This window comes from Equus przewalskii, chromosome 25 (assembly GCF_037783145.1).
Source record: "Equus przewalskii isolate Varuska chromosome 25, EquPr2, whole genome shotgun sequence".
In the NCBI taxonomy this organism is placed as follows: Eukaryota; Metazoa; Chordata; class Mammalia; order Perissodactyla; family Equidae; genus Equus; species Equus przewalskii.
This window is the reverse complement of record NC_091855.1, coordinates 12,622,844-12,639,790: the sequence shown is the minus strand read 5'-3', so window position 1 is coordinate 12,639,790 and position 16,947 is coordinate 12,622,844. Positions and strand designations below refer to the sequence as shown.

General features: G+C 32.4%; 1 protein-coding gene across 47 annotated transcripts in view; it reads right to left on the bottom strand.

Annotated features, from left to right (window-relative positions):
* GPHN (gephyrin) overlaps positions 1-16,947 on the bottom strand; it is a 564,043-nt gene that overhangs the window by 424,658 nt on the left and 122,438 nt on the right. For all 47 annotated transcript variants that reach the window (XM_070594056.1, XM_070594020.1, XM_070594022.1 and 44 more), the window contains one exon: positions 10,293-10,371. In XM_070594056.1, the coding sequence (XP_070450157.1) occupies positions 10,293-10,371 (79 nt within the window). The remainder of the gene's footprint in view (positions 1-10,292; positions 10,372-16,947) is intronic.

Sequence of the window (16,947 nt, the reverse complement as noted above, 5' to 3'; positions counted from 1 at the left end):
AAGCATAGCCGTCAGGTCACCAGAGAGTAAATTTTTGTACTGAACACCAACAAAGGGCTGAATGTGAGAATCAGAACCTTGTGAAGAGTAGGGAAAAGGCAGGTTTTGTCAACATACATTCACTATACATTGAGTCTGTTATTCTTTTACTCTCTCATTATGCATTCTTTCATTTAGTCACTAAATCACTCACATATTCACTCCTCCACTCATCTATTTAAGGAATATTTCTGGCAGGCCTACTGTGTATTAAAGCACTATGGTAAGTGGTAGTGACATAACATTAAACATGAACACAGTCTCTGCACTTAAGGAGGTTATCATCCATTGAGAAATACACACAGTACACAAACAATGATAATATGCTGTAAAAAGCTATGATAGGTGCCTAAATAACACATAGGAGATCACACAGGGCTTCAGGAGGAAAAAATCCAAGCTCTACTTGCCTTCCTTCCTAAATGGATTATCCTAAATGTAAAAATTAGGCTTCCTTCTAAACTTAACATTACATTTAATTTCTCTCAGAGGGCAAAAAAATATTATAGTAGTTATCATTTACTATACTGTCTAGTTAGGAGTGAAAAAAAGGAATAGCAAGGGCTGGTTGCTCAATAGTCCAGTATTAAGGAAATTTTCCCAGCTGGGTAGAGGGAACAATCTCTCAAAGAATAGTATTTTAGAATTTTTAAGCTCTCAAAACATCTAGAAAAGAAACAAATGGTGTCCCCTAGCTTTTCTTTTGTTATTTTCTTCCTTATTTGGGCTGAGTCACAAGCAGCTGTTTCTTAGGAAGTCACTAGGAAAGTAACTTAGCAAATTTCTTTACCTGCCTGATTGTCTTCCCAACCCACAGTCAGCAATCTTCCACTGAAAAACCCACAGAGGAGTTTATGTACAGGACTTAACTGTCATTATTCCAGGGGCTTTTCCTTTGCAGTGTTAAATCTCACTTCCAGCCTCACTTTTAGTCTCTGTAGTCTCACTCCTCAGATACCATAACCGAAGATAACAAAAACCAAAATGAAAGGCAACAAGAATTCTATTCCTCCTCCTCCTAACAAAAATTAAGAATGTACATATAAGCTTATGGTGAGAGGACAATTAAAGATCAAACACCATACAGCTACAGGTCATACAGAAAAAAACCATTTTCAAACACTTTAACATCAGTTCCTACGTGGCCAGTGCTAAAGTGTAGTCATCATGAGTTTAATAAACTTAGCAACACAAATTAAATCCAAATGTGAAGTCAAGGCATTAGGCTATACATCTTAAGTTTATACAGTGCTGTATATAAACTACGTCTCAATGAAACTGGAAAAAATTTAAAATAAAAAACAAAAAACAAATGTGATTACAAAACCAAGAAAGTCAAAACTGGAGGCTAGGAGTGAAAAGAGCACAATGCCTGGTTGTCAGGTGGCCTAACACTATGTAGTTTTATGACCTTAGATAAATCACAACTTAGTTCAACTTTGGTTTCTTCATCTCTGAATTAACAGAATTAAACTAATTCAATGAGTTCTGCATACAAAAGAAAATTTCAAAAGTAGCATGGCCAACAGACCCTAAGGTGATCCCCAATGATTCCCACCTCTTGGTGTTCACACTTTTATGCAATTGCCTCCCCTTGAGTGTAGGTGGAACCTGTGAGTTGCTTCTACCGAACAGAATGTAACAAAGGTGATAGTATGTCACTTCTGTAATTAGGCGACATTATATAGCAAAGATGATGGAAGCTTCAGATGGAAACTAGCCAACACTCAGCAAAAAGCAGGGTATTCAGTCATACAACCATAAGCATATGAACTCTGCCACTAATTTGAATTAGTTTGAAGCAATTCTTCCCCAGTGGAGCCTCCAGATGAAAATGCAACCCAGTCAACATCTAGATTGCAATCTTGGGAGACTCAGAGTATAGGATCCAGGTAAATTGTGCCCCAAATCCTGACTCATGGAAACTGAGATAACAAATGTGTATTGTTTTAAGCCAGTAAGTTTGCAGTAATTTGCTACACAGCAACACAAAACTAATATAAGCAGATGATGCAGTCATTCACTCTGACCAACAATGTCCAATGTGTCGATGTATTCTGAATGAATAAAATACACAGACATCAAAACTTTGTTTTAATCATTAGTTTTAACCTCCTAGACTCTCATTCATTTAAATGAGATGTTTCTGAACAGTGTAACGTACTCATGGAGTTTCCATTCTTCTTGTAATCAATCAATTTCAATCTCTCTTTCTCTCTTCTGCCTCCCTCCCTTCTTTGCTTCCTCTGCTTTTCTTTTTCTTTTTTTAACAGAAGCTTCATTTCAAGGATCACTTCTTCTTGAAATACTTCGTCAGTGCTCACATTTAACTTTTAGATGCCTCTGTAATAATATTCCTCAGTTAAGGTATTATAACGGAATGATGAATGAGAATCTTTGACTCATTCTCCTTTTTGATTTATAGTGGCGGAGTTTCTCTTTTTAAGAAAGAAGAAAGTACACACAGTACTCAAATTACGATGGTTCAACTTACAATTTTTCGACTTTATGATAGTGCAAAAGCGATACACGTTTGGTAGAAACCATACTTCAAATTTTGATCCTCTCCTGGGCTAGTGATATGTGGTACAACACTCGCTCCCTCCCGATGCTGGGCAGCCACAGCAAGTCGCAGCTCCCAGTTAGCCACACAATTACGACAGTAAACAACCAATACACTTACAACCATTCTGCACCCAAACAACCATTCTGATTTTCATTTTCAGTATAATATTCAAGAAATTACATGAGATATTCAACACTTTATTATAAAACAGGCTTTTGTTAGGTGATTTTGCCCAATTGTAGGCTAATGTAAGTGTTCTGAGCATGTTTAAGTTAGGTGAGGCTATGCTATGTTGTTTGGCAGGTTAGGTGTACTAACTGCATTTTCAACTTAGGCTATTTTCAACTTGCAATGGGTTTATCAGGACGTAACCCCATCATAAGTTGAGGAAGAACTGTCTAGAAAAACAGAAATAACCTGTTTTTATGCTGCTGGGTAGCCAGTGCTAATGAAAGTAATAAATTCATCTGAGTCATTTCACATTTACACGTGTGTATATTATATAAACAGTCAATAATATCACAAATAGGGAACAACTGTTATAAATTAATTGAACTATGCAGTCCTTTAAAATTATTACGGAGATTACAACTAATACTATCTAATTGAGACGCTATGTGCAGGTAAGCAAAATGTTCTATTTTAAAGCAATAATTCTTTATGTTATTATATATACATACAACATATAAGTTCTTCCTCAAATTAACAGCAGAGAATCAATACAGTAGACATCTCTCAGTTTCATCACTCTTTTTTCTGGGACTACCTTATCTCTCATTTAATTAGGGTATGTCACTATTTTGGCCACAGGTATCTGTCCACGACTGGTCAATCAAGACAGTCTACACCCCTGGCCACAGTGATTGGTTGGGGTGTGGGCAAATGACCAGATTAACAAAATCAGAACTCTTTCATGAGATTTTACATTTTAGAGCTGGAAGTGAAGAGAGACCATGGGGCCAGAAGGAAGGTAAATGGAGTAAGTTAGCAGTCATCTTCCTGGTTTCATAGAGAAAGCCTGATTGTCGTTAAGTGAGACTAAAGCCAAGAAAGATCAGAAGAGATGATAGCAAAAGGTAAGAGAAACCCAGTTGCACAAACTCCCTAATTCTATTCTGTGAGGTTCTCACAGTTGAGCTGATTTCTAAAGCTCTTTCCTGATTCCATGAGAAGTATTTCTTAGTTACATAAGAGAGTCAAGTCCCATTTTGCTTGACTTACATCTCTGTACCCTGAAAGTGAAAGAATCTACTAATTAAAATGATACAATGTTTATTTCATTAAAAAATTCTAATACTGGATTGATCATCTATCTGCCTCTGGCAGACACTCAGATATTGTCCATCTTCAATCACATGTTCCTTGATTACAAGAACAATATTTGTTAAACCTAATTACTGAAAAAATTAAAATCTACTAGTGCTTTTTCATTAAATAAATTCTAAAACGAATAAACCCACAAAAAAATTAAACACATTCTCAGGAATGTACAAAATGACAGACAGTCTTCTAAAGCAAAGCAAAACCCAAAGTCTTTGGGTTTGCAGTTCTGACATAGAACATAGTACCCTAGTACCATAATACCATAGCACCAGGCTAAATTAAACTGTACTGTCCCAATATATACACTAGAGACCAACAAACACATAGTCTAAAAAGGAACCCAATTAAAAAGATCTTACATTTAGAGATATTATTATAAACAAGAACTTTAGTAGCTCTCTGAGATTTAGCAGAACTATTGGCAGCGGAGCAAAATGAATGATCAATAATTTTTAAAATGCTGCCACTGGAAAAATGCATTTCCACAACAAATGAAATTTATTTACAGAGAAACAAAGGATAACAATACAAAAACTCTTCTTTTAAATAAATACGAAAGGTCTCAAAGATACTATAAAATGGAAATTTAATAAAAAGACCATCAAAAACATTAACTAAATTCATCTACCTGAAAATGTAGTATGAGAATATACAGCTCTACAAAAAATAACCACTTTAAAAAGCACTGTTTATCCTCTGCTGACTGGCATTTTTAAGAAATTCAATTTACCATAGCAACCTGTCTTAACACCAGCAGATAAGCAGAGGCTATATTTAGATATGATTGCTTTCCAGACGACAATCCTGCCTTTCCTTTAATGCCATGATCCAAGGGACCAAAATATCTTTCAATCAGATTATAACGCGAAGCCAAGTATACTGAAGGAAATAAGGCTGTGTTTCAGAACCATGAAAAGAACAGTTTCTACTCAAGGTGGTAAAATTTGTAAAGAATTCCATAAAGGTAAATAAAATTTTCACGTGTAAGAAATTTACAATTAGATACAACTATTTCATCCGATTTTATCTTTGTTCTTAAACATGAAATGCCATTATGAAGCACTAATAATCTATAATATCAAACTACATTTCAACTAGCAGGTTGCTGTTGATTTTTTTAATTAGTATGTTGCATTTCCAATCTACAATCTTCTAATTAAAAAAGAATTTTTTTTTTAACTCAAAAGTAATCTTTACAGACAAGGTATAACAAGAGCAGTAGTAATACAAGGCAAGTAATACAATACAAAATAAGGAAGATGAATTGATTAAAATGCTATTGTTGCAAAATTCCTATGGATGTATTTGTACTTTATAATCTTCATAACAATATTGAAAAGGAATTTCTATTTTACTAATCAAATGTAGACAATATCCTTTATTTTCTTTATTCTGTAGATGAGTTGCATCAAAATCATTATTAAAGACAAGATGTAAAGTAAGTGAAGCTCTAGTAAAATTACCAAGAACATATCACCTCACAACCATTAGGATGGCTACGACAAACAAATAGAAAATAACGTGTGTTGGTGAGGACGTAGAGAAATTGGAACTCTTCTGCATTGTTTGTTGGAATATAAAATGGTGCAGCCACTAGTGAAAACAGTATGGCAGTTCTTTAAAAAAATTAAAAATAGAATTACTATATGATACAGCAATACCAACTCTGGATATATAGCCAAAAGAATCGAAAGCAGGGTCTCAAAGAGATATTTGCACACCCATGTTCACAGCAGCATTACCTACAATAGGTAAAAGAAGTAACCCAGTGTCCATGGATGGATGAATGGATAAACAAAATGTGGGATATATATATAATGGAATATTATAGAGCCTTTAAAAAAAAGGAAATTCATGCTACAACATGGATGAACTCCCTTGAGGCTATTATGCTAAATGAAATAAGCTAGTCACAAAAAAACAAATACTGTGTGATTCCACTTACATGAGATTTCTAGAGGAGTCAAAATCATAAAAACAGAAAGTGGAATGGTGGTCGCCAGAGGCTGAGGGGAGGGGAAGATGGGGAGTTATTGCTTAATGGGTACAGAGTTGCAGTTCTGCAAGAGGAAAAAAATTCTAGGAATTGGCTGCATAACATGTATATATTTAACACTACTGAATTGTGTATTTTAAAATTAGTTAAGATGGTAAATTTTACGTTATGTTTATTTTACGACAATTTTTAAAAATACCAAGAACATTGATAAGAAGTATTTCCTCATCCATAATATAATTTATCCAGAATTGAGAATTAAGATTGCTTCTATTTTACTGAACCATCCTTTTTTATAAATCACAAGAGGTCAGAACTTGGTAATATCTTTTTAAAAATCTTGACATCACTCAAACAACTGAAAATATATTCTGAGTACCATAAAGAAAAACAATAAAGACTGACATATTTGTTATGTTGTCCATAATTGTAAAAGAATATAAACTTTTCCTATTTGACTATATGGAAAATTACTAATATCTTGCATTATGAGTTATATCTAGTATTCAGAGATGGCCAATTCTTCTATGAATTAAACTATTTTTCCTCTAACTGACCTACATAAGACACATCTAGGATGGTCCTAACTTTTTAAGAGTTTTTACAAACTAAAGAAAATGAGACATCCACCTACATTCACATGCAATCAGCATCAACACAAAGAATAGTACAAACAGATGTTCAGTGTCTGTTAGTCCTTTTCATTATGTTATTTTTCCTCTTTCGATTCTTAAACAGCTTCTAATAATTTCTATAAATGAATCTGTGTTCAAATAATTATCTATGCTAAGTAGTTTATAAATAATCAGAAATCTAAAACACAAATATGGTAATAGGTCTTATCTTTCATCTTCAGTACATAGCCAATGGGGATTTGGAAGTATTTTTGAGAATTATCTCTATAAGAACACAATTGAATAGAACTTAAAATAAAATACATTACATATAGCACCTCATTTGCACATAAAAGTCATCTCTCCAGAAGAAACAGCATAAATGATTTTTTATAACTTAGCATGTAGCTCTACACTTAAAGTGAACAAAAATTAATTACATCATGCTAACAATAACTTCTTGTATACACAAAAATTCTGTATCACGTTAGATATGTTTCTAATATGGTAATAACGTTAAATTTGATAACAGTTTTCAACATGCCATTGAAAGAAACAACTAAAACAAGTGGTGTTAGAACACAACCCAAATTGACAAATTATAAATACAGCAGAGGAAATCAATCTTAAAATATTTATAATCATAAATAGAAGGTAAGTTTTTAAAAGTTAAATTATTTATTTCAAAATTTAACATGAATGCAAATTACTAATTCAAACAAACTCTTAGGCATACTCATCACCAAAAAGTGAATGTCAAGTTTCTCTACAGTTAACACCTACAGGATTTTGAGAGACACAAGTATTCTCAGAGGACCCAAAGAAGAAAGCTTCTCAGGTATCCCCTTCACCTCAACCTTGCCACAAGTCACATTCTGTTCTCATTATTATAACAGATCAAAAGTTAGTAGCAAGACCAGAAAGTCTTAGGGATCCATAACTTCTCATTTTTCTTTAGCATCCTCTTCATCATAGTCACACAATATAGCTCACTCGGTTCACTCAAGCCCAATAATTAGCTTTACTACAATGGAAGCAAATATTGGGGTGTGTACTGAACATAATTCAGATAAACTACAGAGGGCCTATCATATTATTCCAGTAGCTTGACACAGATTTAGAGTAGGAGTTAGTCACTTTTGCTTCTTCCTTTTCAATCTCCTGAGGCAATAAACCCCTTGAACTTCATTCATTCATTCACTGATACACACATACACACACATGTATGATCCAGTTTTATTTCTGTACTTTGTCCAAAGAAACTCCACGATGCTCATTTATCTGATTAAGACACACTACATACTGTTTTCAGTGTCAATATTGACCAGATAGCCTGGCTTCCCCAGCCTACTTTCTCCTTCTCTCTTTATTCTGTCTTCCTTTCTAATAGCATTAGTGATTGAAATACTTAATTTTTCTTTACACATCAACTTCTTTCAGCAACACCAGCTTGAGTAGGTGAATCATAATACAAATGTGCCAGGCATATTAACAATAAAGCATTCATTCAATACATCTTACTCTAATAATTTTTTTATTTGGAATATTATTTAACATAACATATGTATGCAATTTTAGCAACCCTTTCACTAGTCTGGAGTACTCATAAAATGCAAGTGATTTTTTAAGTAGGAGAGTTTTGTAAAAAAGTTATTTCCAACACATTCCCTACTCAATGTTGCAATATAAACAATTCAACTCCATACAGAACCATATGGTGTACATGAATTGAGGAACATAAAGTAAAGATTTAGGTCAGTGAAACAGAAAAAGGATAAACTGCTTTTATAAGAAAATCTTTACCCATGACATATATAGTAAGTAAATGTTGCTATAGAATTGTAACTCAGAATAAAATATTTCCCATAATAACAACTGAAAAAAGTACACTATTTTTTCCACACTGGTCATTTCCTTCCCTAAAGAATTTTTATCAAGTAAGAAATATATCTCTAAATATGAATTAGGGTCATTAACAGAACAAGTTAATAATTATTAACAAAGAAAAAGTTCTTTCCAAATCCAAGTGTCAAGGGAAAAAACAAATTCTTTATCACTGAATTCTTACATTCTAGACTAATGCCACGTTAAGAGAATGAAGCTAAATTAAGATATCTAGCTAGTTTAAAACAGAGACTCAGAATTATTTTGTCCATCTAATGCAATAGTGATCTGAGATAAATTTTTCTTAGAATATTAATATTAAATTTAGAATTTAGTTAAAGGTTGCATGATGAATATTATTCTACATTCTGGAAAGAAGTATCAAATCCTCTCAAAAGGCTACAACTCATTGTTATAGTCCATAATTTAAGTACAATTCTCTACAGCTTTTATATGATTAAAGTATATACAAGCACATTTTTTCCACAAAGATTGCATTAAACATACATAATCCTACTGTACCAAAAATATACCTTACAAATAATAATGAAATTATTTATTTTATTCATTCAAATGGGTGAAAACTTTCCAAGAAATTATAAAGTTTCCTCCAATATCCAAAAGGAAAATAGAACTCTTCATGCAAATAAATGTTATTTGATATTCATTTACTAGGAATATTTACATCCACATGGAATAATTATCCTTGATTAAATATTTATAGACTGAAAGGACAACTGTCAATCTTCACTGGAATAAAGATCACAGAAAAAGAACACTGACAATCCTTTTAAGAGAAGAAAAGAGAGACATTAAAAAAAGAAAAAAAGTTGAGAGAGTTGGGTTTGGAAATTTATGTCTAAAGTCATTACATTATAAACTTCAATATTCAGTCATTTTCAGTATTCTGTGTCTCATGACTATATTTTTTTAAATGACTGGAAAATCATTAAGAAATTAATAACCTTCTGGTTCAACACATTTATTATGTTTTATTCCTCACAAAACTTGCAATGAATTACTAGTAAAAGTTGTGGGAGTATAGATTACATGTGATGTGGAAGACTGATTTCCTATAAGAATAAACTTCACTGAATGCATTATGTATTATTAAAGAAAGCACCTGCCACCACTCAATTTTCCTTTCTCTATTGTCCACGGCTTAACTAATACGCTTTTTTTTTTTTTAATAAAAGGTAATCTTACTGGGAGGGTATATTCATATAGAAGATAACACACACAATTTTCAGTAAATATAAAAATGCAAAAGTTTTCATGAAATAGAAAGTGACACTATAGTAAAGTATATGCTGATAAAGGATTGACTCATGAGCAAGAACATTAAATTGAAACCTATAAAACTCTTCAAAAATCTTGTGCTGTATACAGCTTTCTAAAACACTAAAAACATATTCAATATATTCAAATATATTATTACAAATAATTATTTTATATTTGTAATTATACTTACAAATAATGATTATAAATTATTCAAAACAGCTTAAAATTGATGTGAACAAATTCAATCTCACCTTCCCAAGCAAATAAACTGCTAATCATCTTCCCTGCCTGGTATCTACCACCACATTGGTGAGATATCATCGGCCATTAGCCCTACTCCTTGAAAGTCAATCATTTAATCATAACTCTATCCCTTCTTCTAAAATGTCTTCTATTTCTAAAAAGAAACTGTTCCATAACTTTACTTCTGCTGAAACTGGTCCATGTGCTTCACTATATGTAACACAAATTGTTAGAAAAGAAGAAATTGCTTAAGCTTAAATCAGTTCCCAGTTACAACTCTTTTGAAGAAAGTCACACCGACCATAAAGTTTTAAATTATACTTAGTACTGAAAACCAAATACTCACAAAGAAGGATCTTGTACGAGATCTTTGAGATTTATCCCACTGCGATCTTCTGCAAGATTCCTGAAGCAACTATCACTCACTAAACAGAAAAGGGGGAAAGAAAAAGAAAATTAAATTTTGCTTACATTTCAGTTAAATTACTGCTGACCAAAAGGAATTGTTAAATTAAAACTGGCTCTCTGGATATAGTTTTTCCAAACATCAATATTGATCAATTTCTTGGTCTGGTAGATTTACCAACAAATATTAATGTTCAATAACAAGCCAATAATCTAAGCACACAGACTTTATATAAATACCACATATAAAGGAGTAAACATGTGGGTCTAAATTTTGTTCTTACTTTTACAGGACTAACTTACCAGCACATAGTGGCAAGTCACTGCTTCCATAACAACTAGAAAAGATAAATTATGCCCAAAAATCATATTTTTAAAGATGTTGGAGAAAACAGAAGCAAATGGATAAACTAGGAGAAAAGTGATATCTCTTCTTAGGTAAGCTGAGCCTCCTGATTGTTTTCATTTCTGTAGGATTTACCATTTAGACACAAGTTAAGAATCAGAAAGAGGAACACTACTAAGGACAAGAGAAGCAGCATAGCTCTTGACAGTTCATGGGTTGGCATGACAGATTGGAATCTTATGGAATCCTCAAAACACAGACAGTTTTCTCCTCAGAGATTTGCTGAGGATTTGTGCGGAGGAGAAGAGAATGCTGCAGAGGGCAAATAATGTTTTCTGTAGTGTTATGGTGATTAGGAGTCAAAGTCACACTACAACAGATAGAGCCTACCACTTTCAATGTAGAATTTCAACAGGTCTCCCCTCAAGACATTTGCTCTCAACCAAAAGCATCTCACATTGAGAGGGGGAGATGAGTAAAAGGGAGAAGAACCCAAAATGTACAGTAAAATCTCTCACAATTTCACAGGACATAAGTACAACATCACACTAGAAAGAAATACCTACAACACAACAGGTCTTGTTCTTAAAATATTTAAAATCAGAGGTAGTCTAAGTATATCTAAAGCTGTCACTTAAACCACTCAGCTCAATTTGTGGTTGAGTTGAGGTAATTAGCACTCACCATTTCTTTCTAATATGGGATTGAGAGAAAATATTTACATCAATTTCTATGACCCTATAATAACCAGTATTTGGTATTCAATAAAAGTTACAAAGCATGGGAAGGAACACAAAAGGTGACCAATAACCAAGAGAAAAAATAATGTATATAAGGTTGACCCACAGATGATACAGAATTAGAAAACAAGAACTTTAAGAAAACAATTTAATGTAAGTTAAAGTAGAGAAAAATGTTCACAGTAGATGAAAAGAGGAAAATTTCAACAGAGAACTAAAATCTAAGAAAAAACACCAAATATATATCTGAAATTAAGAAATCAGTCAGTGAGTTTTACAGCTGATTTAACACAGCAAACACAGGATTAGAGAACTTGAAGAGATCAGCAAAAAACATCCAAACTGAAGCAGAGAGAGAAAAGACACAATTTAAAAGAACAGAGCATAAGAGACACAAACAGCCCAATGTAACTGCAGTTGAGAAGAGGAGACAGACAATGGGGAAGAAACAATACTTCAGAAAAACACAGCTGAGAATATTCTAAAACTGTTACACTACATTAACTCACTGACTCAGGAAGTATAGCCAACCCCACACCAGAAAAAGTGGAAGAAAATCATACTCAGTAGTCAAATGGCTGAAAATCAAAGATAAAAAAAAACCTTTAAAACAGCCAGGGCAAGAAAAAGGACACATTACCTACAAAGGAAAGACAATAAAACTGACAGTTGAGTATTCACCATAAACTATGGAATCCAAAGACAATGGAACAATATGTTTAAAATGTTGAGGGGAAAACTGAGAACTTAAAAGTCTATACCTTGATAAAATATCATCCTAAAATTAAAAGCAAAATAAAATTTTACTTTATAATGTTTTTATATTTGTTAGCATTAAGTATTGTCTATCTGATTTTAAAAGTTTTATTACATATATCTCAGCCATTTCTGATCTGCATAAGAAGAACATAACACCTGCCTTGTTCCTTTCAAAGATCCATTACCTAATATTTTATTTGAATTTTAGATTACCTTTTCTTACAGAAAGTCCCTCAAAATTTATAAGCTTTAGGCCCCCCAAATTTGGATCTGCCTCTGATATAAATGATACATACAAGCAAAAGATATCCCCCACTCTTTTTGCAAAGAGTATAGTAATTTTGATTAATATATAATTTTCATTTCCTATTTAATAAGACACTGATTTCAAGCTGTTGATTTGAGACAAATTTTCTACTTTTCATAATTTCAACACAAATGCTCTTTATTATACCATTTCCTGAGTAGAGCCAAAAGTTAAAAAATAAACTGTTGGCACACTGTAAGAAAAGTTGATTTCCAGCTAAGCTGAACTAAAATTGAAGATATAATATATCACAAAATTTGTTCTCATAAAGTTTCTTGCCCAATTTGGCAAACATGAGAGCTTAGTTATAAACTTCAAGAGACTGAAAGTTTTGGAAACTTAATTAAAATGGAATAAACCTTTGTTCCTTTAAAGGCTTGCCAGTCAGCTATCTGTGAAATGAATTTTGCCAAAGAAGGCACTTTTCTAAAATCCACATCCCATTCAAATTTTAAGTTAAAAACAGAGCAGGAAATCCAAAGAGAGAGTTTCTGAACAAAAATTCTGAAACTTTGGATACCTAATAAAATATACTTACTGTTTTTACTGAAGATTTTTTTCACCAACGCAACAAGTTTTGTTTTTAAATTATAAACAAGAATATGGTACACTTTAAGAAGCTAGTGAACATACTTTTTCATGTATAAATCACACCAAAATCAGTTTTAGTCATCATATTTTTCTGTTGTTTTTCTCCCCCAGTATATGCCAACTAAAGGAATTACTGCGCTCTTTGTTCCACTGATTAATACAAATTCTTCAAAAAGTCATTACAAAAGTCAGATAAAACAGGAGAAATTCCAACAGAAACATGTAGTCAAACTTTATGCTACTAACATGAAAATTATACACTTGTACCTCAATCTGGTTTATATTGATTTAATAATGTGGAGGGGATCAAAGAAAAATTAATTCAAAATATTTCTAAAATGGATTCTTCAGCAGAATTCTTATCCAATCATAGACATTTTTTCCCTATAAACCTTCATATTTTCTGAACTATAATCAAGATAATTGACATTCATTATGTGCTAAGCATTTCACACTCATTATCTCACTTAATCTTCACAATCATCCAATGATAGACCTACTATTTGTATCCCCATTTTACAGACAAGAAACGAAACATGGGGAGATAAAGTATTCTTCTAGAGATCATATAGCTAATAAATAGCAGTACTGGGAAAATCCAGACCCCATAACTTCAGAGCCTACAATCTTAACCACTGCACCATACTGACCATGGTTCTCACTGATTTCTCATATATTCTGAATTCTCACGCATTTCCATAACTTTAAAATAAATGTTATAGTATTAAAATTCATTATGAGATAATCAATGCCACGCAAAACATTATTAAAGAATTACAGCTTTTAAAAGTTGAATAAAACAGTAGGCATCCTCCAGTTGGGTGGTTAATTAACTGTGCTTCATATCTCATGGGTTCTATGGAGGTATCTCAAGATCAAATGGCATCCCTTTTCCCCTTTCAGCTACAGAGTTCTATTTTTATTTGTTTACATATTAGACTGGTTCAAAAACTATACTTGAAGAAATTTTACTAAAGAAATTTTTATAGCTGAAACACACACACATACACACCTCAAAACAGTATTAGTTCTACTCTCTATTATTTTATAGATGAGAATTATGGTTTGCCTATGGTCAGCAAGAGTGAGCATTTAAAGTTAGGACATACTTAGAAATATTTGTAAAACGAACCCTTAGCAGGGTTTTTAGCTAATCATAAGTACCTTTTTCTGTATATATTCATCGTTTTGGTCTATAATCATGGTAATAGTTGACATTCATAATGTGATAAAAAGCATTTCATGTTCATTTTCTCACTTATAGCAAGCATAATATAGTATTATGTATACTCGATTTGATCTTTGATAAAATCTTTATAATGTATTTTCTAAGTTGTATTATTAAAGATTATTTCATCTGATTATTAGGAATTATATTATGAAAGACCTAGCCTTCCCTTTCCTACTTCTAAGATGAGATTTATGGTCTATGTTGCTCTGGTCAGGAAGGATTTTCCTGTAACAAGAAAATTTCTATCCTCAAAAATTCATGTTTAAAATAGAGCACAGGAGGAACTTAGTATTTACAAAATTAATTGTATTGTCCCATGTTTAAGAACATGGAAATAAAGCACCATTTGAAAATTGCTAAGAAAACAGTAAAATAGATTTGATTCAAAACATTCATTACGTATTTCTAAATATCCAGTGAAATAAAATTCCAAAGTAAGGAATGGCCCTGTGAAAACAACTGATGATTAAAATGAAATAGAAGTTTATACTATAGAGAGATTTCAATTAATTTATTCAAAGCTAGACTGGACAAATGAGACAGTTTAAATCAGAGAAAAGGATAAAAGATATTGACGTAAGTGTTTCAAAAGAAATATTTGAATATCAAAAAGTTAGGGGCTGGTTCTTAGGAACATTACATATTTTTCCAAAAATATCTCTACGATCACAGTGTGAAAGCTAAATGTTTAGTGGAAAATGTCAGCATGCTGTCATTTTAAAATATCAGCAAAAAACTTCGGCATTTGATTTGTTTTATTCTATTCTGAAAATACATCAGATAGCTTAATAGCTGATATAAGAAAACTTAGACTGACTCCATAATTCTCGGGTTTCTTTTTTCAAGATAAATATCTAATCTATATTTTCTTTGTTTGTTATTTAGGTTAAACTCACATAATGCAAAATTAATCATTTTAAAGTGCACAATTCAGTGACATTTAGCACATTCACAATGTACTGCACATCCATTCATCCTTTGATGGCCATTTGGGTTGTTTCCACTTTTTGGCAACTATGAATAGTGCTGAGTGAGCAGGTGCGTACAAGTATTTGTTTGAGTTCCTGTTTTCAGTTCTTTGGGGTAAATAACTGGAAATGGAATCGCTGGATCATATGGTAATTCCATGTTTAACTTTTTAAGGAATCATCAAATTGTTTTCCAAAGCAGTTGCAGTATTTTATGTTCCAACAGCAATGTATGAGGATTCTATTTACCCGTACCTACAGTTGTTTTGCCTGTCTTTTTAATTTAATCATAATAGTGGGGTGTGAAGTGTTATCTCATTCTGGTTTTGATTACATTTCCCTAATGACAAATGATGTTGATCATCTTTTCATGTGCTTATAGTCCATTTGTATATCTTCTTTGGAGAAACGTCTATTCAAGTCTTTTGCATACTTCTTAATTGGGTCATTTATCTTTTTGTTGTTGTAAGACATCTTTATACATCCGGATACTAGACCCTTGTCAGACATATGATTTGTAAATATTTTCTCCCATCCTATAGTATGTCTTTATGTTCTCTTAATAGTGTCCTTTAATGTACAAAAGTTTTTTATTTTGATGAAGTTCAATGTGTCTATTTTTTCTTTAGTAGCTTGTGCTTTTGGGGTCACATTTAAGAAACCATTGCCAAATCCAAGGTCATGGGTAATTCCCCTATATTTTCTTCTAAGAATTTTATAGTTTTAACTCTTATATTTAGGCCACTTATCCATTTTGTGTTAATGTTTGTACACGGTGTGAGGGTAAGAGTCTAACTTCATTCTTTTACATGTGGATATCTAGCTGTTCCAGCACCATCTGTTGAAGAGGCTCTTCTTTCTCCCATCGAATGGTCTTGTCACTCTTTTGAAAAATTAATTAACCATAGACATATGGGCTATTTCCAGATTTAATTCTATTCTATTGATCTATATGTCTACCCTTAGGCAAATATCATACTATTTTGATTACTGTAGCTTTGCAGTAAGTTTTTAAATTGGGAACTGTGAGTCCCCCAACTTTGGTTTTCTTTTTCATATTGTGGACTACTCAGCATCCCTTGCAATTCCATATGAATATTAGGATTCTAATCCATTTTTTACATCAAATTTTGGTGCCCATTTTAAGCAGATTCACCTTAGGACACATTTTCCTGTTACCAATTATCTGCCCTCAGATACCAATTTCTATTTTTTTCCATGCCTAGGCCCTACCATTTTCTATCTGCTACGAGACTAGCTCCCTGAATTCTTCTAAAAAGGATGTAAAATAAATACAAGAACTATTACTTATCAATTGAATGAGGAACATGAACAATTAAAGAAGGTAAATTGTTGTGACGGAAACTTGGTAATTTTCTTAATGTATTCAACCTAAAATTACAAGCCAAAACAATGCTTATATGCAAAACTTATACTATGATAGTCATTTCACAAATACAAATGTAATTTTAAGTACTTTCAAACTGTTTTATGCACTTTGTGTGTTGTCAAAAGGTAACACATTCCTATTCTGACAAAAGTTAAAACAAGAAGCAAAATGTTCTTTCCCAATACATTTGCAACAGCTATTTTTTTGAGTTCAAACTATAGTTCCAGCAGCATTTCATTGGATCTGATGCAAGTGCAAAGAAAA